The 21,116-nt window shown below is 39.4% G+C and overlaps 4 protein-coding genes across 5 annotated transcripts; all 4 read right to left on the reverse strand.

Moving 5' to 3' along the window:
- Positions 1-1,537: 1,537 nt before the first annotated feature.
- LOC142956826 (GTPase IMAP family member 9-like) lies at positions 1,538-14,737 on the reverse strand. Of its 2 annotated transcripts, XM_076098574.1 has the most exons (4): positions 14,658-14,737; positions 13,725-13,779; positions 3,824-3,983; positions 1,538-3,793 (listed from the first exon to the last, which is right to left on the reverse strand). In XM_076098574.1, the coding sequence occupies exons 2-4, from the start codon at positions 13,747-13,749 to the stop codon at positions 2,872-2,874; spliced, it is 1,107 nt and encodes a 368-aa protein (XP_075954689.1). In that variant the 5' UTR covers positions 13,750-13,779; positions 14,658-14,737; the 3' UTR covers positions 1,538-2,871. The 2 variants fall into 2 exon arrangements, with proteins under 2 accessions (XP_075954689.1, XP_075954688.1); XM_076098573.1 differs by having other exon boundaries at positions 1,538-3,983.
- Positions 4,652-14,740, reverse strand: LOC142956828 (GTPase IMAP family member 9-like). The gene is made up of 3 exons (XM_076098576.1): positions 14,658-14,740; positions 13,725-13,779; positions 4,652-8,240 (listed from the first exon to the last, which is right to left on the reverse strand). Exons 2-3 carry the CDS (start codon positions 13,747-13,749, stop codon positions 7,339-7,341), a joined length of 927 nt encoding a protein of 308 aa, XP_075954691.1. The 5' UTR covers positions 13,750-13,779; positions 14,658-14,740; the 3' UTR covers positions 4,652-7,338.
- Positions 8,680-14,742, reverse strand: LOC142956827 (GTPase IMAP family member 9-like). The gene is made up of 3 exons (XM_076098575.1): positions 14,658-14,742; positions 13,725-13,779; positions 8,680-9,971 (listed from the first exon to the last, which is right to left on the reverse strand). Exons 2-3 carry the CDS (start codon positions 13,747-13,749, stop codon positions 8,959-8,961), a joined length of 1,038 nt encoding a protein of 345 aa, XP_075954690.1. The 5' UTR covers positions 13,750-13,779; positions 14,658-14,742; the 3' UTR covers positions 8,680-8,958.
- A 3,165-nt stretch (positions 14,743-17,907) lies between these two features.
- Positions 17,908-20,437, reverse strand: LOC142956829 (GTPase IMAP family member 9-like). The gene is made up of 2 exons (XM_076098577.1): positions 20,407-20,437; positions 17,908-18,888 (listed from the first exon to the last, which is right to left on the reverse strand). Exons 1-2 carry the CDS (start codon positions 20,435-20,437, stop codon positions 17,975-17,977), a joined length of 945 nt encoding a protein of 314 aa, XP_075954692.1. The 3' UTR covers positions 17,908-17,974.
- Positions 20,438-21,116: the final 679 nt, after the last annotated feature.

The following is a 21,116-nucleotide window of genomic DNA, read 5'->3' on the forward strand; positions in this document are numbered from 1 at the left end:
GTCGCCACCTAGTGGTTGGGAGTATTTTACATTTTCCAATGTAAAAGTATTTTTTCCACTACATCTCAGAGGTAAATGTTGTACTTTTTACTGTACTACATCTCAGAGTAAATATTTAACTTTTTACTGTACTACATCTCAGAGGTAAATATTGTACTTTTTATTACATGTCTCTGACAGTTTTAGATTCTTCTCATATGACAGTTTTTCATCCCCTTCCTGTCCAGGTAAAACCATCTCCAGATGTGTTGCTGTTGAATGTTTGTGATGAACTGAAGGATGAAGTGTTCCTTTATGTGTTGATGCTGAATGTTTGTGATAAACTGAAGGATGAAGTGTTCCTTTATGTGTTGATGTTGAATGTGTGTGATAAACTGAAGGATGAAGTGTTCCTTTATGTGTTGATGTTGAATGTTTGTGATAAACTGAAGGATGAAGTGTTCCTTTATGTGTTGATGCTGAATGTTTGTAATAAACTGAAGGATGAAGTGTTTCTTTATGTGTTGATGCTGAATGTTTGTGATAAACTGAAGGATGAAGTGTGTCTTTATGTGTTGATGCTGAATGTTTGTGATAAACTGAAGGATGAAGTGTTCCTTTATGTGTTGATGTTGAATGTGTGTGATAAACTGAAGGATGAAGTGTTCCTTTATGTGTTGATGTTGAATGTTTGTGATAAACTGAAGGATGAAGTGTTCCTTTATGTGTTGATGCTGAATGTTTGTGATAAACTGAAGGATGAAGTGTTTCTTTATGTGTTGATGTTGAATGTTTGTGATAAACTGAAGGATGAAGTGTTCCTTTATGTGTTGATGCTGAATGTTTGTAATAAACTGAAGGATGAAGTGTTTCTTTATGTGTTGATGCTGAATGTTTGTAATAAACTGAAGGATGAAGTGTTTCTTTATGTGTTGATGCTGAATGTTTGTGATAAACTGAAGGATGAAGTGTTCCTTTATGTGTTGATGATGAATGTTTGTGATAAACTGAAGGATGAAGTGTGTCTTTATGTGTTGATGCTGAATGTTTGTGATAAACTGAAGGATGAAGTGTTCCTTTATGTGTTGATGTTGAATGTGTGTGATAAACTGAAGGATGAAGTGTTCCTTTATGTGTTGATGTTGAATGTTTGTGATAAACTGAAGGATGAAGTGTTCCTTTATGTGTTGATGCTGAATGTTTGTAATAAACTGAAGGATGAAGTGTTTCTTTATGTGTTGATGCTGAATGTTTGTGATAAACTGAAGGATGAAGTGTTCCTTTATGCGTTGATGGTGAATGTTTGTGATAAACTGAAGGATGAAGTGTTCCTTTATGTGTTGATGCTGAATGTTTGTAATAAACTGAAGGATGAAGTGTTCCTTTATGCGTTGATGGTGAATGTTTGTGATAAACTGAAGGATGAAGTGTTCCTTTATGTGTTGATGTATAATGTTTGTGATAAACTGAAGGATGAAGTGTTTTTTTATGTGTTGATATTGAATGTTTGTGATAAACTGAAGGATGAAGTGAATGAAATGAAATAAATGGAACAACCTTGTGTGGAAAAATCTGTTTTATTTTCAGGCTTCCACCTGGTTCAGGCACATAAACCGTTATTACAGTCTCATAACTCATTTATTCATTTGTTTCATGATCACCTGAGCAACACATTCTTGACAATCTATGGCAATAAACAAGTTCCCAATAAACCATTTCATGACCTGTTTCAAATTGTGGCAGTAAGCTGTTTTTGTATGTACAACGGTAATTTATCCCAATTCCTGGCACCAAAGAATGTTAAGGAACAGGCACTCGTGTTGGCATTAAATTATATAAAATAAAGACTTTTTTTCTGTTTTAGTTTTGACCATAAAATCCCATTTTAATGAGTCATTGACTTTAGAGTTATAAGTTATGTATACTTCAGATTTTTATGAAATTAAACCCTATTTTTGATTGATATTTTTACTATTCAATATATTTACATATTGATCATTCATCAAATATGTGTGTACAACACAAGACAATTTTCATTTGGGGCATTTTTGAGCTGTTACTGTGTTCAGAGAGAACACAAGCTGAATTTCAGAGGAGCATAGCATTTAAAGTCAATGGAAATAAGGTTGTATTTCAGAGTAGCTGCTCAACGAGTGTTTGCTGTTCGTATATCAAACGACAAAAATGTCATGTATTATAACTTTACATAAATGTTTTGAATCTCATCCAAAGCCAAAATGACTAAATCATCAATATAAAAATATAATTACAGCACAAGCAAATCCAAGTAACTGTCATATAAAGAAAAATGAAAGGGACCCACGACGCTTCCCTGTGGCACTCCAAATGTAATTTACAGGACATAAAAAGTCCCCTCAAACCTCAACTCCCAGATTCCTCAAGGATGCCATATATGGAGTAAAATCTCTTAATTAGTAAATTTATAACGACATATGGGCAGCCATGTTTCTACAGTAGCCTAGAAAGTACAAAATCTGAATGGCTCTAAATAGGGCCATTCTTCTGCACACTTGGCACTTGGGTGAAGTTTTAGTTGGTTGCGATCTGCGACCTCACTGCTAGGGGCCAACAAATTACACACTAGACCTTTAAGATACATTTCAAGTCAAATATGAGACATTTCAATGATATATTTTCCAAACTTTTTTTGAGTTTAATGTAGTGGGCACAACATTGCTCCTAAACGACAGGTCTGCATCTTGGAAAACAAATATCACACGATTAAATCCAAACTAACTGCAATTTCTATAGAATGAAATACTTACTGACTAAATGTTGTTATTACATATCAGGCCCTATGAGAACAAAAAAAAACTGGAATGTGAATATTAATAAATCACAACAGTTAAAAAAGGCTGCTGCAGTCCAGCATCACAAACCCAACCAAGTTCTTAACTGCTTCAATTTATTTTTAACAGACTCAATTAACCATTGGAGCAATGGAGTGTTTCTCTCAGCCTCTCGTCTGGCCTCGTCTTCCTGCTGCTTCCTCAGTTTTTCAAGTTCCTCTTTAATTTCTCTGTCACGAGATTCCCTTAACCTATCCTCCTTCTCCCTGTCAGCTTTCACTTCCCTCATTTGTAGCTCAAACTTTTCCTCTAGTTTCTTCGTCAGCTCCTCCACCTCTTTACGCATTTGCTCTTCTTTCTCTTTAAGGATTCGTTGTTTTTCCTCTTCAACCGCCTTCTCTGCCCTCTGGAACATTTCAGTGGTGTAATGGCTTCCTCCGTTCTCCCTTATTATGTTTCTGATCTTATCGAGCAGCTCGCTGACCTGCGTCTGATCCTTCGCCTCGTTATTGAAGACGTGGTAGTGGCCGTTACATTTGTCCACAAGTTCCATCAGGTCTTTGCTGTTCTTCAAGAACTCCTCAATAGGTTTCCCTTTGAGCAGGTCACCGTGGGTAAAGAGAACCATGCTGTATCTGTCTGCTCCCTCTCCAAACAGTCTCTGAATCTTCTGCACTGTATTCTTTTCTTCTTCTGTGTATCTGCCCAGTTGGATGACGACCAGGAAGACATGGGGTCCAGGAGAAGCATAATACATGCACCGGACTATTTGTTCACAGGTTTTCTCTGCATCAGTCCTGGTGTCAAACAGACCCGGAGTGTCAATAACAGAAACCTTTTGCCCGTTCACTTCACCAAAGGCCTTTTTACAGGAGGTAGTCAATGAATTAGGGGAGAACTCTGATTTAAAGATCCTTTCTCCCAGAATGGTGTTTCCTGTGGCGCTCTTCCCAACTCCGGTCTTCCCCACCATCAGAATCCTGAACTCCTCAGTAATGTCGCAGGTTGTTTGGATCGAGGTTCTACTGTCGCAGGTTGTTTGGATCGAGGGTCTACTGTCGCAGGTTGTTTGGATCGAGGTTCTACTGTCGCAGGTTGTTTGGATTGAGGGTCTACTGTCGCAGGTTGTTTGGATCGAGGTTCTACTGTCGCAGGTTGTGGTAGGTTGAAACCAAAAGACTGAAAACAAAAGAACTGAAAGAACAATTAATAATCTATGTTTTCATATAATGTTGTTCAATGCAGTTCCACAGAAGACCTTCCATAAAGAACCCTTCATGGCTGTGAAAATAACTCAAGGATCATCTAAACTCCCTCCTGCCTGCACCTTTACAACTTCAGTGTGAAATACAACATCAAACTAAACAATAAGATCCTGAAATTCAAAATGACATAACCACAAATTATATATGAAACACTTATATCAAAACACTGACCACTACGGGACAATTTGATGGCTGAATTTTGATTTTAGAAAAAAAGTCCTGACCCTCTCATTTGTAACAGCTCCTAATGGTTGTAAGTCCTGCAAAATCTCTCTCTCTCGCTCTCTCTCTCTCTCATACACACACACACACACAGACACAAACATAAAAAGGTGAAGGAGAGGGATGGCCATCAGCTTCTGCTTCAGACACAATTAGTTTAACAATTTAACATTAAATTAAATTTAGGATGCCACCTAAAAAGACTTTGATAGAAAGAAACTGAACTGAACAAGGTCTGTCAGAAGCTGTCACTGCTCTATCACCCCATAGTGGGACTGAAAACATGAAGATCCGGCTGATTGTAGTAAATTCATTCTGAAGTCTTTATCATAGTAATATCTACCAGAGAAAGTGATCAAATCCCTGTTTGCAAACTTGAGAGATGAACAGTTTATTTAGCTATATTATATATTTAACACGATGTAAGATCAAATAAAACATATATAATTATAAACTGATGACAAATGTAGACTTAAAAAGTAGTATGATAAAACTGTGCACACAAAAGACAAACAATAGCTCACATATTAGGCTTTGATCAGAATATTACAGATGAAAAGTGAGGATTTCAAAAAACAAACAAGCCCCAATGTTACTGGCGTCATCAATAGATAAAAATAACTCATTATAAATACAGGTTGATATTGACTTACAGAATTTGTTGATTATGTTTCCCATGTTTGAATTGTAGAGAGCGGATGTGCTGCTCTAGTGAAGTACAGAAATAAGGTTCAGACTATTGCAACAATGCACCTTGTATTAAAACGTTATGCAACAAACCACAGAGACTAGAGGTGTTTATGTGTTCAGTTCACAGGCTGTTTCAACATCCTGTTCTCCTCTATTTGAACGGTTCATTCTGTTAATGGCAAACAGCGAACCTGTTCACCCTCCCATCAGCATTTAGAAGAAATGACAGCAGTTCCCGTAACAGCAGTTCCTGTAACACGTTATCTTATCGTTCTGTAAAAAGGACCCGCCTTCCCTAAACCCATAAAAATCTATTTTGCATACAAACAACAGGTCAATTATCAAACCTTGTGAATATCTGGGTTTTGTCTCCTCACAGTTCAGATAAACTGAAGGGAAACAACAGTCTTGAACTTTTTTCTTTGGGGACTTAACGGATGTATTTCTCACATTTGCAGCACACAGTATTTGTTCTACAGTCCTTTACAGACATCTGAGGTTTTCTCTGCTGTGACACACAGTTGCAAGTCATTTTTGACCCTTGAGACAACAAAATGGTTAAAAATTGACAAAAAATAGAGTGCACACATGGGGTCGCACAGTGTTGCAGTGGTTAGCACTCAAACAAACACTGGACTTTCATTTAAGTGAAGGGTGTTCAAGTTGAAACAAGGAGATGTTTGTGTTCACAAGATACGTTTCACTTAAGAGACAGCTGATCATATCCTGTACCTGTTTTAAGTTTCATGTTCCCTTTAGAAACGTAGCAATTTTGACCCAAACCATGAAGCTTTCTCCGAAACTTTACAAAGTGTTTTTGGAGGGGGAACCCCCAGATGTCAGCGTTCATATCACCTCATTAGTTTAACAAACGTATAAAGTGGAATATTCTACAAACTATTGCAGAGAAGGCTTGAGGGATACTTACCTCTTATAACTAAAGAGGACCAAACAGGCTTCATTAAAACAATAGGGTGTCTCAAACTATTATGAGGAAATTGCTCAAAATTATCCAATATACGAAAATCAATTAAAAGCATGGTCTTGTTATTTTGCTCGAGGCAGGAAAATGCCTTCTATTAAACAGAGTGGCCTTATTTATTCATTACTGTGGAACGATTTGGCGTTGGCGGGAGATTCATTAATGTAGTGAAGTTGATAAACCATTCAGCGAAGGCTTGTGTGCTGGTTAATAGCATTCGATCGACAGATTTCATGTTGGGAGGTCTACCCGTCAAGGGGATCCATTATACACACTTAATATCTCTTAAGAAATTGAACCACTTGCTGAGGCTTTAGAAACCACAACAGTTATATCAGGAATCCAAATGTGACCTGCCAAATACAAGATCACTCTATATGCAGACGACGTCTCATTATTTGTTGCCAACCCACAGGAATCCTCCCAGCTGTAATGTCAATCATACAGACCTTCGGTTCTCTTTCAGGATACAACATTCATTTTGACAAATCAGTAGCTATGCCACTTGGGTAAGATGAGGACACACTAAACTTACCAGACTTTCCATTTTGTTGTTCTACCATGGAATTTATATACTTAGGGATTTCCATAACTTCAAGTGTTGAATCTATTTTAAGATTGAACTTGTATAATTTACTTATGGACATGAGGAGTGACTTTACTAGATGGTATAATTTACCAGTTTCATGGATGGGAAGGACACATTTAATAAGAACGAATATAGAACCCGGACTTCTGTGTCCTGTGCAGATGCTGTCGTTACAAATGACAAAGAAACCAGCGAAGGAGATTAAGATTGACTTCTCAAAGTCTATATTGCGTGACAAAAAATCCAGATTCAGTATGAAGATTATGCAGATCCCAAAAGATAAAATGGGTCCGTCATTCCCAAATATTATATATTATAATTGGACCTGTCCCAGTTTATTTATTCATGGATGGGTCCACTGCTATCTGAAGGGAGGACCAGAACCTTTTGAGGCCTGGTGAAGTTTTAGTTGGTTGGCATCTGTAACATCACCGCTAGATGCTGCCAAATTACACACTAGTCCTCTAAGATGCATTTTATTTCAAATATGGAGCATTTAAATTATACATTTTCCAAACTTTCTTTGAGAAACAATGTCGTGGAGCACAACAGCAAGCTGCTAAACGACAGGTCTGCATCTTGGAAAACAAATATCACACGATTAAATCCAAACTAAATGCAATTTCTATAAAATGAAATACTTACTGAGTAAATGTTATTATTACATATTAGGCCCAATGAGAACAACCAAAACCTGGAATGTGAATATTAATAATTCACAACCGTTAATTAAGGCTGCTGCAGTCCAGCATCACAAAGCCAAAAACTTCATTTGAAGAGGAAATGCTCGATTGCAGCCTCTCATCTTGCCAGAAATTCCTGCTGCTTCCTCAGTTTTTCAAGTTCCTCTTTAGTTTCTCTTTCACGAGATTCCCTTAACTTATCCTCCTTCTCCATGTCATCCTTCACTTCCCTCATTTGTTGCTCAAACTTTTCCTCTAGCTTCTTCGTCAGCTCCTCCTCCTCTTTGTGCATTTGCTCTTCTTTCTCTTTAAGGATTCGTTGTTTTTCCTCTTCAACTGCCTTTTCTGACCACTGGAACATTTCGGTGGTGTAATGGCTTCCTCCGTTCTCCCATATTATGTTTCTGATCTTGTCGAGCAGCTCGCTGACCTGCGACTGATCCTCCACCTCGTTATTGAAGACGTGGTAGTGGCCGTTACATTTGTCCACAAGCTCCTTCAGGTCTTTGCTGTCCTTCAAGAACTCCTCAATAGGTTTCCTTTTGAGCAGGTCACCGTGGGTAAAGAGAACCATGCTGTATCTGTCTGCTCCCTCTCCAAACAGTGTCTGAATCTTCAGCACTGTTTTCTTTTCTTCTTCTGTGTATCTGCCCAGTTTGATGACGACCAGGAAGACATGGGGTCCAGGAGAAGCATAATACATGCACCGGACTAGATCTTCAAAGGTTTTCTCTTCATCAGTCCTGGTGTCAAACAGACCCGGAGTGTCAATAACAGAAACCTTTTGCCCGTTCACTTCACCAGAGGCCTTTTTACAGGAGGTAGTCAACGAATTAGGGGAGAACTCTGATTTAAAGATCCTTTCTCCCAGAATGGTGTTTCCTGTGGCGCTCTTCCCAACTCCAGTCTTCCCCACCATCAGAATCCTGAGCTCCTCAGTACTGTCACAGGTTGGTCGGATCGAGGTTCTACTGTCGTAGGTTGTTGCAGGCTGGGACCAAAAGACTGAAAACAAAAGAACTGAAAGAACAATTAATAATCTGTCTTCATTTAATATTGTTCAACGCAGTTCCAAAAAAGACCTTCCATAAAGAACCCTTCATGACTGTGAAAATAACTCAAGGATCCTCTAAACCCCCTCCTACCTCCACCTTTATAACGTCAGTGTGACATCATCAAACTAAACAATAAGATCCTGAAATCAAAAAATGACATAACCACAAATTAAATAAGAAACACTTATATCAAAACACTGAGCATTACGGGACAATTTGATGGCTGATGTAAATTTACATTTTATCAAAAAAAGTCCTGACCAGACTTCTATAAGTCCCTCTCATTTTGAATAACTCCTAATGGTTATGTACCCTGCAAAATCTCTCTCTCTCTCTCTCTCTCTCTCTCTCTCTCTCTCTCTCTCTCTCTCTCTCTCTCTCTCTCTCTCACACACACACACACACAAATATTTAAATGATACATTTTCCAAGCTTTTTTTGAGAAACAATGTTGTGGAGCACAACAGCAAGCTGCTAAACGACAGGTCTGCATCTTGGAAAACAAATATCACACGATTAAATCCAAACTAAATGCAATTTCTATAAAATGAAATACTTACTGAGTAAATGTTATTATTACATATCAGGCCCAATGAGAACAAAAAAAAACTGGAATGTGAATATTAATGAATCATAACTGTTAATTAAGGCTGCTGCAGTCCAGCATCACAAAGCCAAAAACTTCATTTGAAGAGGAAGTAGATGATTGCTTTTTTAATGATTTCAATTAACATTTGGAGCAATGGGCTGCTTTTCTCAGCCTCTCGTCTGGCCCATATTTCCTGCTGCTTCCTCAGTTTTTCAAGTTCCTCTTTAGTTTCTCTTTCACGAGATTCCCTTAACTCATTCTGCTTCTCCATGTCATCCTTCACTTCCCTCATTTGTTGCTCAAACTTTTCCTCTCGTTTCTTCGTCAGCTCCTCCACCTCTTTGTGCATTTGCTCTTCTTTCTCTTTAAGGATTCGTTGTTTTTCCTCTTCAACCGCCTTCTCTGCCTTCTGAAACATTTCAGTGGTGTAATGGCTTCCTCCGTTCTCCCATATTATGTTTCTGATCTTGACGAGCAGCTCGCTGACCTGCGACTGATCCTTCACCTCGTTATTGAAGACGTGGTAGTGGCCGTTACATTTGTCCACAAGTTCCATCAGGTCTTTGCTGTCCTTCAAGAACTCCTCAATAGGTTTCCCTTTGAGCAGGTCGCCGTGGGTAAAGAGAACCATGCTGTATCTGTCTGCTCCCTCTCCAAACAGTCTCTGAATCTTCAACACTGTATTCTTTTCTTCTTCTGTGTATCTGCCCAGTTTGATGACGACCAGGAAGACATGGGGTCCAGGAGAAGCATAATACATGCATCGGACTATTTCTTCACAGGTTGTCTTCTCATCAGTCCTGGTGTCAAACAGACCCGGAGTGTCAATAACAGAAACCTTTTGCCCGTTCACTTCACCAAAGGCCTTTTTACAGACTTTAGTCAAAGATTTAGAGGAGAACTCTGATTTAAAGATCCTTTCTCCCAGAATGGTGTTTCCTGTGGTGCTCTTCCCAACTCCGGTCTTCCCCACCATCAGAATCCTGAGCTCCTCAGTACTGTCGCAGGTTGTTTGGATCGAGGTTCTACTGTCGCAGGTTGTTTGGATCGAGGTTCTACTGTCGCAGGTTGTGGTAGGTTGAAACCAAAAGACTGAAAATAAAAGCACTGAAAGAACAATTAATAATCTGTCTTCATAAAATGTTGATCAATGCAGTTCCACAGAAGACCTTCCATAAAGAACTCTTCATGACTGTAAAAACAAGGATCCTCTGAAACTCCCTCCTGCCTCCACCTTTACAACTTCAGTGTGAAATACATCATCAAACTAAACAATAAGATTCTGAAATTGAAAATTACATAACCACAAACTATATATGAAACACTTATAACAAAACACTGAGCACTACGGGACAATTTGATGGCTGATGTAAATTTTAATTTTATTTTGAGAAGTCCTCTCTCTCTCTCACAGACACACACACACACACACACACACACACACACACACACACACACACACATACACCCTTGACTATATTGCTTGTATCAACATATGTAACAATAATCTATAAATCAATGAATTGGTGTAAAAAGGTGAAGGAGAGGGATGGCCCTCAGCTTCAGCTATCAGACACAATTAGTTTAACAATTTAACATTAAATTAAATTCAGGATGCCACCTAAAAAGACTTTGATAGAAAGGAACTGAACTTAACAAGGTCTGGGAGAAGCTGTCACTGCTCTATCACCCCATAGTGGGGCTGAAAACATGAAGATCCGGCTGATTATGAACAGTGTATTTAGCTATATGATATATTTAAAGACGATGAAAGATAAAATTAAACATACAGTGCCCTCCAGAATCATTGGCACCCTTAGTGAATATGAACAAAACAGGCTGTGAGAAAATGTCTTTGCTGTTTATCCTCTTGGTCTTTCACTCAAAATATTCACAAAAATCTTACCTTTTCATTGAAGTAAAATTATTGAAAGAAAAAAAAATGTTGACATTAAATAAATATTTTTCTCCAAAACATGTTTGCCACAATTATTGGCACCCCTCGAAAATCTCATGATTTAAATCTAGCTGAAGTATAATTCCAGTCATATTTTACATTTTTAAGTTCACCTGTTTGATTAGGAACTCTTCAGTGGTCAACCATGACTTCCTGTTTCACTGGGGTATAAATATGAGGTGACACAGGCCAAATTCCCTTAGTCATTCATCACTATGGGAAAGACCCGAGAACACAGTGATGATGTGCAACGAAAAGTTGTTGAGCTGCGCAAATCAGGAAATGGATATAAGAAAAGCTTTAAACAGTTGAAAATACCCATTTCCACTATCAGGGCAATAATTAAGAAGTTTAAAGCGACAGGAGATGTTAAGAATCAGCCTGGAAGAGGACGTGTGTGTACATTGACCCCACGCACCGTGAGGAGGATCGACTGAGTCAACTGAATAAATAAATAAATAAATACACACACGTGAGTTCGACTGGCAAAAGAATCTCCAAGGATCACAGCTGGAGAATTGCAGAGGTTAGTTGAGTCTTGGGGACAGAAAGTCTCCAAAACTACCATCAATCACCACCTACATCACCACAAGTTGTTTGGGAGGGTTGCTAGAAAAAAGCCTCTGCTGTCAATCAACAACAAACTAAAGCGCCTACGTTACTGGGACTTTCAATTGGACCGGGTTATAGGGTCAGATCAGAGGTATCCAACACGGTGCCCGCAGGCACCTGGTCGCAATGCATGTTCTAAAAATAGCACTAGTCACCATGGAGCTCCGTCTAAAAATTTTAGTTGCTGTTCATTTTTAATCAAAAATGCTTCATTATTGTAGATTTTAAAATGATAATATTTCTTGTCGTAAGAGAGTTGGGTACCCAGAGGCGAACGGCGGACAGCCAGGAAGAGGCTGCCGTACCGCACTAGGTTTTCAGGTTCCGAATGGCGGGCGCTTCTTTTGGCGCCGGATGCGCGCCGCGAGCACACCCCGTCGTCAGGTCCGTCAGTCCTCGGAACAGTCCGCGGGGCAACAACTCTTGGGTGGCAGAGGTAGAGGCGAGGCAACGCAATCCGACTGAAAAGGCCCAGACTAGAGGTTTGAACGCGGGCGCCCGAAGATACTAGTTTCTTCGTGGAGAAAAAGGTACCATTAGAAATGGTGTCGGTGACAACAGACGGGGCTCCCGCCATGACGGGCCGGCATGCAGGCTTCATTGCGCAATGTAAAGGTGACCCAGACTTCCCAAAATTTCTACATTGGCACTGCATCATTCACCAGCAGGCGCTGTGTGCAAAAGTAACCGGCTTTGATCATGTAATGACTCCTGTCGTGAAGATCATAAATGGCATCCGATCCAAAGCCAAACAACACAGGATATTCATAACTGATGATTTGTATAAACATGGGACAGAGTTGATTTGTTGATCGTGATTTGTTAAAATTTTTTACAAAAGTGGTGGTTAGTACAAACGAGACATTTGAAGGTATGACAGTTAATGATTTCATAAAAAATGTTAGAAGTGATCATTTTTACAAAAATATAACAGGTGTGATTTTGAACCAAATGCTACAAATGTGCTTATTCATACAAAATTGTCAAGAAAGATATTTACTAAAACATCAGAGATGTGATACCTCTGACTTTCAAATGTTGAAACATAATAACAGAAATAAATGTTTAAATATATGTGTGTTTCCTACCATCATGTTGTGGAAATCATTGTTAATAATTATTGTGAGGAATAATTAACATTGACATGTGATCAGTCTCTTCACACATATTATTATTAAAAGGTGATCTGTGCAACTTTGTTATTCAGGAAGTTTGTATCAAACAAGTAGCCCTTCGTACTGCTCGGTACCCTTGAAGTAGCTCTCAGTTTCAAAAAGGTTGGTGACCCCTGGGTGAGATGAGACCAAAATAGAGCTTTTTGGCAACAAACATCAAAGGTGGGTTTGGCGTAGACAGAATGATAGCCACACAGAGAAGCACCTCATACCCACTGTGAAGTATGGTGGCGGATCTTTGACGTTGTGGGGCTGTTTTTCTTCCAAAGGCCCTGGACATCTTGTTAGGATACATGGTATCATGGACTCCATCAAATACCAGCAGATATTAAATGAAAACCTAACAGCCTCTGCCAGGAAGCTTAAAATGGGCCGTGGTTGGACCTTCCAGCAGGACAATGATCCGAAGCACACCTCAAAATCTACACAAAAGTGGTTCACCGACCACATAATAAAGGTTTTGCCATGGCCATCACAGTCCCCCGACCTAAACCCCATAGAAGATCTGTGGGATGAGCTGAAGAGGAGAGTCCACAAGCGTCGACCTTGGAATCTGAAGGATCTGGAGAGATTCTGCATGGAGGAATGGTCTCAGATCCAGTGCCATGTGTTCACCAACCTCATCACGCATTATAGGAGAAGACTCAGAGCTGTTATCTTGGCAAAGCGAGGCTGCACAAAATATTAAATGAAGGGGTGCCAATAATTGTGGCACATATCTTTTTGAGAAAAAATATTTGTTTCAGGATAAGAATTTAATGTTTCTTTCAATTATGTTGCTTCAGTGAAAGGTTCGATTTTTGTGAATATTTTGAATGAAAGATCATGAGGATAAACAAAGACATTTTTTCGCATCTCGTTTTGCTCATTTTTACTAAAGGGTGCCAATAATTCTGGAGGGCACTGTACTATAATTATAAACTGATAACAAATGCAAACTAAACGAGTAGGATGATAAAACTGAGCACACAAAAGACTAACAATAGCTCACATATTAGGCTTTCATCAGACTATTATAGATGAAAAGTGAGGACTGCAAAAAACAAACAAACCCCAATGTTACTGGTGTCATCAATAGATACAAATAATTATAAATACAGGTTGATATTGACTTACAGTATTTGTTGATTGTTCCTCCCATGTTTGAGTTGTAGAGAGTGGATGTGCTGCTCTGTAGTGAAGTACAGAAATAAGGTTCAGACTATTGCAACAATACATGTTATATTAAAACATCATGCAACAAACCACACCCATAAAACTCAGAGACTAGAGGTGTTTATGTGTTTAGTTCACAGGCTGTTTCAACATCCAGTTCTCTATTTGAACGGTTCCTTCTGTTAACGGCAAACAGCGAACCCTGTTCCCCCTCCCATCAGCATTTACAAGAAATGACAGCAGTTCCTGTAAACCTCGTGTTGTCTTAACATTCTGTAAAAAGGACCCGCCTTCTCTAAACCCATACAAATCTATTTTGCATTAAGAAACAACCTGTTGATTATCAAACTTTGTGAATATCTGGGTTTTGTGTCCTCACAGTTCAGATAAACTTAAACTTAAACTTTTTTCTTTGGGGACTTAACGGATGTATTTCTCACATTTGCAGCACACAGTATTTGTTCTACAGAATCATATACATCATATATATCATTTTATAATCATTGATGCATTAATGTGTTCATCACTGTAATGGTGCAGCTGGTAAAGATGAAGACAACTTCAACTACTTTTTAACTGTCAAGTGGTTTGATCCTCAATAACATAATTTATGAGTTGATTTACATTTTGTATTAATAATTTGAATCTGCACAGTAATTAGTAACTGATGTCATATAATAGTATTTGAGTAGGAAGTACAAGGTTTACATCTAAAATGTCGTGGAGTTAAAGTTTAAAGCAGCAGAATAAATGGATACAAAGTGGACACTGAGCAGTTACGTCAAAGTAACGTCACTCTTGTGAAACATCAAATCTGGACAGTTTGTTAAAAGAGCTAAAAGCTCAGAGTCATGACGTCATGACAAGACAGAGAGAGGTTTGATGTTTACTTACTTATTCAGAGAACTGTCTCCTCCGGAAAAATATATGTTTTAATCTCTTTTTTGTTGTTGTTCAGTTAGTTTCTGTTTCACTCTAATGTTACAGTTATACAAGAGGGTAACTCCCGCTGTTGAACTTCTTCTTCATGATGTTTGTTGGCGGTTGGTAACTAGTTAAAGGCGCAATGTCGCCACCTAGTGGTTCGGAATATGTTTACCAGAAATTGTACATTTTCCAATGTCGAAAAAATACTTTTTACTCCACTACATCTCAGAGGTAAATATTGTACTTTTTACTGGTAGCTACATCCAGGGACGTGCGGTCAGGGGAGGCAGGTGAAAAGTAATGAAAAGTAAAATACAAATAATGATAAATTAAAATGAATATTAATATTTCTCTACTGATCTGTGTTATAAATGTAATTTCTGTATGATTCCAATCGTTTCAAGCATTTTTATAATTAAAATCGCTGACTTTGTGCACGTCCTGTTCAAACAGAGAGGCACGCGAGCCGTGCTTCATCTCTGATTGTGCAATCCCTCACAAACTGGGTTGAGCGCGTGCCTTTTGCTTTCTCATTGTTTGTCACCACTGTAATATTTGTAGACACTTTTATGACATAGTATGTCCTTTCTTTCCATAGAACAGGTCATGTACTTCACGTATGTGTAGAACATATTTAGTCTTGCTGATCTGACAGAAACCACAGAGAAAGAGCACAGAGGGGAGGCACACAGTACCTCTGCCTCAATGAAGGGGGCGCTCGAGAGTCTATCTTTGACGGACCCGCGCTGAAGTAGCATCAAGCTGCACACAGCAGATCGACCCAGACAGGAAGTCAGACACCGAAAAGGGATAGAGCATCCGGTAATTTTACGAAATAAAACACTATATGCAGCTGGATCACGGCGCACACGCTCCTGGTGGAATCAAATATGTACCTTACTATGTGTGTGTTAGGAATGCTGATATGAAATATGAAAAACAACCAGTAGTCAATGTGCAAGCTGCCAATTGAATGGTGATTTAAGCTACTCTATTGTTCATATATTTGTAAATCTGTGTTAGGATCCCTGTCTGCTCCTAGTGTGTGCTCCTCTGTTTTTCCCCTGTCTGTTTTGTTATTGTGGGCCATGTGCTTATGCTTTGTTTTTGTGTCAGCCTACAGTTTCCACCCCCGTGTTCCGCCCTCTACCACACCCCACTCCTTAGGCTCAGCTGTGGGGAATTCCAGCTGATCGTCCCCAGCTGGCTTAAATACCTCAGCGTTTCCCCGGCGCGGCGTCAGTCCGTCCAGTTACCAGTCTGGCCACAGTGCACGTAAGTCTGAACACCGATTCAGTGAAGATCGTTATCCGTTTGTTTTCTGCTTCTTTGCCGCTCAGCGTCGATCCCTGGAAGATCACCTGTGCCTTCTGTTTGCTGTGTCGGACCTCGGGCCTCCACACAGTTGCGCCGTCCTGTTCCTCCAGACCTTTTCCAGTTTTGAGTAGGGTCGATTTTCCCTCCCGACTCCGGAGGCTACCTGTCCCGGCCTCGGTTGAGCTTCCCTCCCGACTCCGGTGGAGAAAGAGGAGTGACTTTAATTTGCTGGACAGTTAGTCTTTGTTTTTTGTTTGTTCATTCTTTGTCTCCTCCTGCACATAAAAATAAAGTCTTGGCTGGAGTAAACCTGCTGTGTGTGCATGCGTTTGGGTCCACCAACACCAAAGAATGTTAAGGAACAGGTACTCGTGTTGGCATTAAATTATATGAAATAAAGACTTTTTTCTGTTTTAGTTTTGACCATAAAATCCCATTTTAATGAGTTATTGACTTTAGAGTTATAAGTTATGTATACTTCAGATTTCTATGAAATTAAACCCTATTTTTGATTGATATTTTTACCAGTCAATATATTTACACATTGATCATTCATCAAATATGTGTGTACAACACAAGACAATTTTCATTTGGGGCATTATTGAGCTGTTACTGTGTGTTCAGACAGAACACAAGCTGAATTTCAGAGGAGCATAGCATTTAAAGTCAATGGAAATAAGGTTGTATTTCAGAGTAGCTGCTCAACGAGTGTTTGCTGTTCTTATATCAAACGACAAAAATGTCATGGATTATAACTTTACATAAGTGTTTTGAATCTCATCCAAAGCCAAAATGACTAAATCATCAATATAAAAATATAATTACAGCACAAGCAAATCCAAGTAATTGTCATATAAAGAAAAATGAAAGGGACCCACGACGCTTCCCTGTGGCACTCCAAATGTAATTTACAGGACATAAATGTCCCCTCAAACCTCAACTCCCAGATTCATCAAGGATGCCATATATGGAGTAAAATCTCTTAATTAGTAATGTTAAAGAAGCCCAGTCCTGTGGCTGTAAGCTCCTGAGGTGTCTTTCCCTCTGGAGTAACCTGGTTGACGCGCTCGTTGTAGGCTACGCTAGACTATCTGTGATGTGTGTTGCATTCGATACATCATCACAGAGACGTTGTTTAATGATATATAGCTCATTTATTCTCTTTGTTGTGGAACAACGTACAAAAATCCAATTCTTTCCACCAACAGTAAATGCACCACATTAGCGTATCGCGGTCAAAACCTTTTGCCCTTCCGGGGTCAAACACCTGACAAACACAGCGATTTCAGGACCTATATACCTGAGCCCAGGATAGGAATACAGCGCCACCCAATGTACAAACAAAGAAATACAGTTGTATTTATAATACCATATTTGGCTCTAACAAGAAAATTGAATTATCCATTAACGGTCCAGTGTGTAATAAGTATGTTTTCTTTAGTGTATAATCCTCAGAAAATAAGAATTGTTGGGTTTTCGTTACCTCAGAATGAGTCGTTTATAACGACATATGGGCAGCCATGTTTCTACAGTAGCCTAAAGGACAAAATCTGAATGGCTCTAAATAGGGCCATTCTCCTGCACGCTTGGCACTTGGGTGAAGATTTAGTTGGTTGCGATCTGCGACCTCACCGCTAGGGGCCAACAAATTACACATTAGACCTTTAAGATACATTTCAAGTCAAATATGAGACATTTCAATGATTCATTTTCCAAACTTTCTTTGAGTTTAATGTCGTGGAGCACAACAGCAAGCTCCTAAACGACAGGTCTGCATCTTGGAAAACAAATATTTCATGATTAAATCCAAACTAAATGCAATTTCTATAGAATGAAATACTTATTGAGTAAATGTTGTTATTACATATCAGGCCCTATGAGAACAACCGAAAACTGGAATGTGAATATTAATAAATCACAACAGTTAATTAAGGCTGCTGCAGTCCAGCATCACAAAGCTAAAAACTTCATTTGAAGAGGAAGTAGACGATTGCTTTTTTAATGATTTCAATTAACATTTGGAGCAATGGGCTGCTTTTCTCAGCCTCATGTCTGGCCCATATTTCCTGCTGCTTCCTCAGTTTTTCAAGTTCCTCTTTAGTTTCTCTGTCATGAGATTCCTTTAACTTATCCTTCTCCATGTCAGCCTTCACTTCCTTCATTTGTAGCTCAAACTTTTCCTCTAGTTTCTTCGTCAGCTCCTCCACCTCTTTGCGCATTTGCTCTTCTTTCTCTTTAAGGATTCGTTGTTTTTCCTCTTCAACCGCCTTCTCTGCCCTCTGGAACATTTCAGTGGTGTAATGGCTTCCTCCGTTCTCCCTTATTATGTTTCTGATCTTGTGGAGCAGCTCGCTGACCTGCGACTGATCCTTCACCTCGTTATTGAAGACGTGGTAGTAGCCGTTACATTTGTCCACAAGTTCCTTCAGGTCTTCACTGCTCTTCAAGAACTCCTCAATAGGTTTCCCTTTGAGCAGGTCACCGTGGGTAAAGAGAACCATGCTGTATCTGTCTGCTCCCTCTCCGAAGGTTTCCTGAATCTTCAGCACTGTTTTCTTTTCTTCTTCTGTGTATCTGCCCAGTTTGATGACGACCAGGAAGACATGGGGTCCAGGAGAAGCATAATACATGCACCGGACTATTTGTTCACAGGTTTTCTCTGCATCAGTCCTGGTGTCAAACAGACCCGGAGTGTCAATAACAGAAACCTTTTGCCCGTTTACTTCACCAAAGGCCTTTTTATGGACTTTAGTCAAAGATTTAGGGGAGAACTCTGATTCAAAGATCCTTTTTCCCAGAATGGTTTTTCCTGTGGCTCTCTTCCCAACTCCGATCTTCCCGACCATCACAATTCTGAGCTCCTCAGTACTGTATGTTGGTTCTAAGGGCGAGCATGGATTGATTTTTAATTCTTAGTTGTTGCATTTTAGCTCTATATTGTGTTTGACACATTTATGATGCAGACAAGAACATCTTGAGTTCGTATGAAATGGTTACAGTGTTATAGAATATCCACACCCAATGAAATTGTTCGACATTGTGCGACGCTTGGCTGGTTATTTCCAAAGCGGAGAAAGGTTGCTCTGTCTGGGAAAGCAGTTTGTCCTGCCCTCATTTTACACAGGTTTTTGACTAATGAGAACTTGAACCACGAATACTTTGACTTCCACTTCCGATTGTTGATTTTAGAAAAAAGGAGGCGAAGACGCACACCCCTGTCTACATCAATGGAGCTGAGGTAGAGCAAGTGAACAGCTTTAAGTTCATGGGAATCAGCATCACAAACAACCTGACGTGGTCCTCACACATCTCCATCCTGCTGAAGAAAGCTCATAAACGACTGTATTTCTTAAGGAAATGTAAGAAGGCAAAATTCCTGTGCCAAGTTCTTGATAACTTTTAACAAAGGAGCAATAGAAAGCATCGTGACAGGAAACATTACAAGCTGGTATGAGATGTGCACGGCACAGGACAGCAGGGCTCTACAGCGGGTGATTAAAACCGCCCAGAACATCACTGGTACCCATCTACTGAGCATCAGTGATATTGGTGACAAGAGGTGCCTGCGAAAAGCTAAAAGGATATTAAAAGACTAAACCCAGCTTCTTTCCTCCGGCTGTGAGACTCCTTAACTCATCCTCCATCCTCCATTTAATATATATTGTTTGCTTTCTTTCCAATAAAGCAAATTGGGGCTACAAACAACTGCATGAAAGTCTGTGGAGCATAGCTCATAGTTGTTGGACTTTTGTCGGAGATGGTCGATGCTATGCTATGATTGGCTATGAGTCCGCATTCGAGGGATGGGAATTAGCAAGGGGTCAATTGTCACGCACAGTTAAAGAGAAGGTGAGGACTTTAAAGATGTTGGCAATGGACACAACAAATGTTAGCATTGCACGTAATCTTACTGTCCAATATTGAAAGTTGTTGTCTGGCAAGATGTCGGGTAGATTCACATCAAACAAGGTTGTAAGGAATGTGCATACTTGTTCATAGTTTCACTACTTTTAGCTTTTTATAGAAATGAAACTGCAGTGAGACAAGGAATTATAAAGAAAGAATGGTACACAGAATCATTGGATAGGCTACGGAAATAAAATATTGAATTACATTTTACCACACAGGTAGATACATTTCCTGGAAAAAAGTATGTAAGGTATGTGTGGATGAGGAGAGAAGCCGTGCATCTGCTGCCCTATAAAACTCTGACGTAACCTGTCCTGGTTGTTAATCAAACTAGAATATCAGTCACACTCCTCCCATCTGCTCCCTGAAAACATGCCGTCTCCATCGCTGCCAACACAGAGGCGATTGTTCAGCCCTGATCACAGACAGAGAAAGGAGGAATGTAGAGTAAAGAGTGAGCTGAACTCTTTGAGAGAGTTGATGTACGTACCACGTTTGTCTCCTTTGGCATCGTTGGCCATGTTTGGGTTATAGAGGGCTGAGCAGATACGCTGCTGAAGTGAAAGCTTTAGTGTCTGGAACCGCACCTCTATATAAAAGCTTCATTCACCAAACCACACCCGTACCACATTGATGACGACAAAGTGCAGGTATAGTTCACCGACTGCAGGTTCTGTTTTACGTCTGAAACCCAATTCAAAAAGCATGTTTTATCTGAAAGTATAATTAGTACAGATAACAATTATACTAATACTTTATAGAAACCATTATTAATAAATGGTTAATTGATAAGTATCTCAACTCAATAGTTATTTTACTGTTAACAAACAATGAAATGGTTAACAATGTTTACTAATAAGTTATGTATGTATGTTATGTAATTGTTATTGTCTCTTCGATATGATGTATAATTTATAAACTAACTATTTCATATAACACAAACTAATGACAAAGTAACATAAATTGCTGTACCCAGCATGCCGTTCGGCAGTGTAACAGTTAATAGGAGCATCGTCTCAATACACACCACAGTGTGAACAGAACACACTACTTATGAATACACTGCACCTCCTTACGTCCTCAGCAATACATCCACAACGTTTGTGAATCGGACGGACAGTAGTTGAGAAAATCTAATCTGCCCACAAAAAGTACACACACGCCATTATGTAAACACGTGTCCGCACAACATGAGAAATA

Source organism: Anarhichas minor, unplaced genomic scaffold (genome assembly GCF_050575085.1).
Source record: "Anarhichas minor isolate MPS153535 unplaced genomic scaffold, ASM5057508v1 ptg000024l, whole genome shotgun sequence".
Lineage (NCBI taxonomy): Eukaryota > Metazoa > Chordata > Actinopteri > Perciformes > Anarhichadidae > Anarhichas > Anarhichas minor.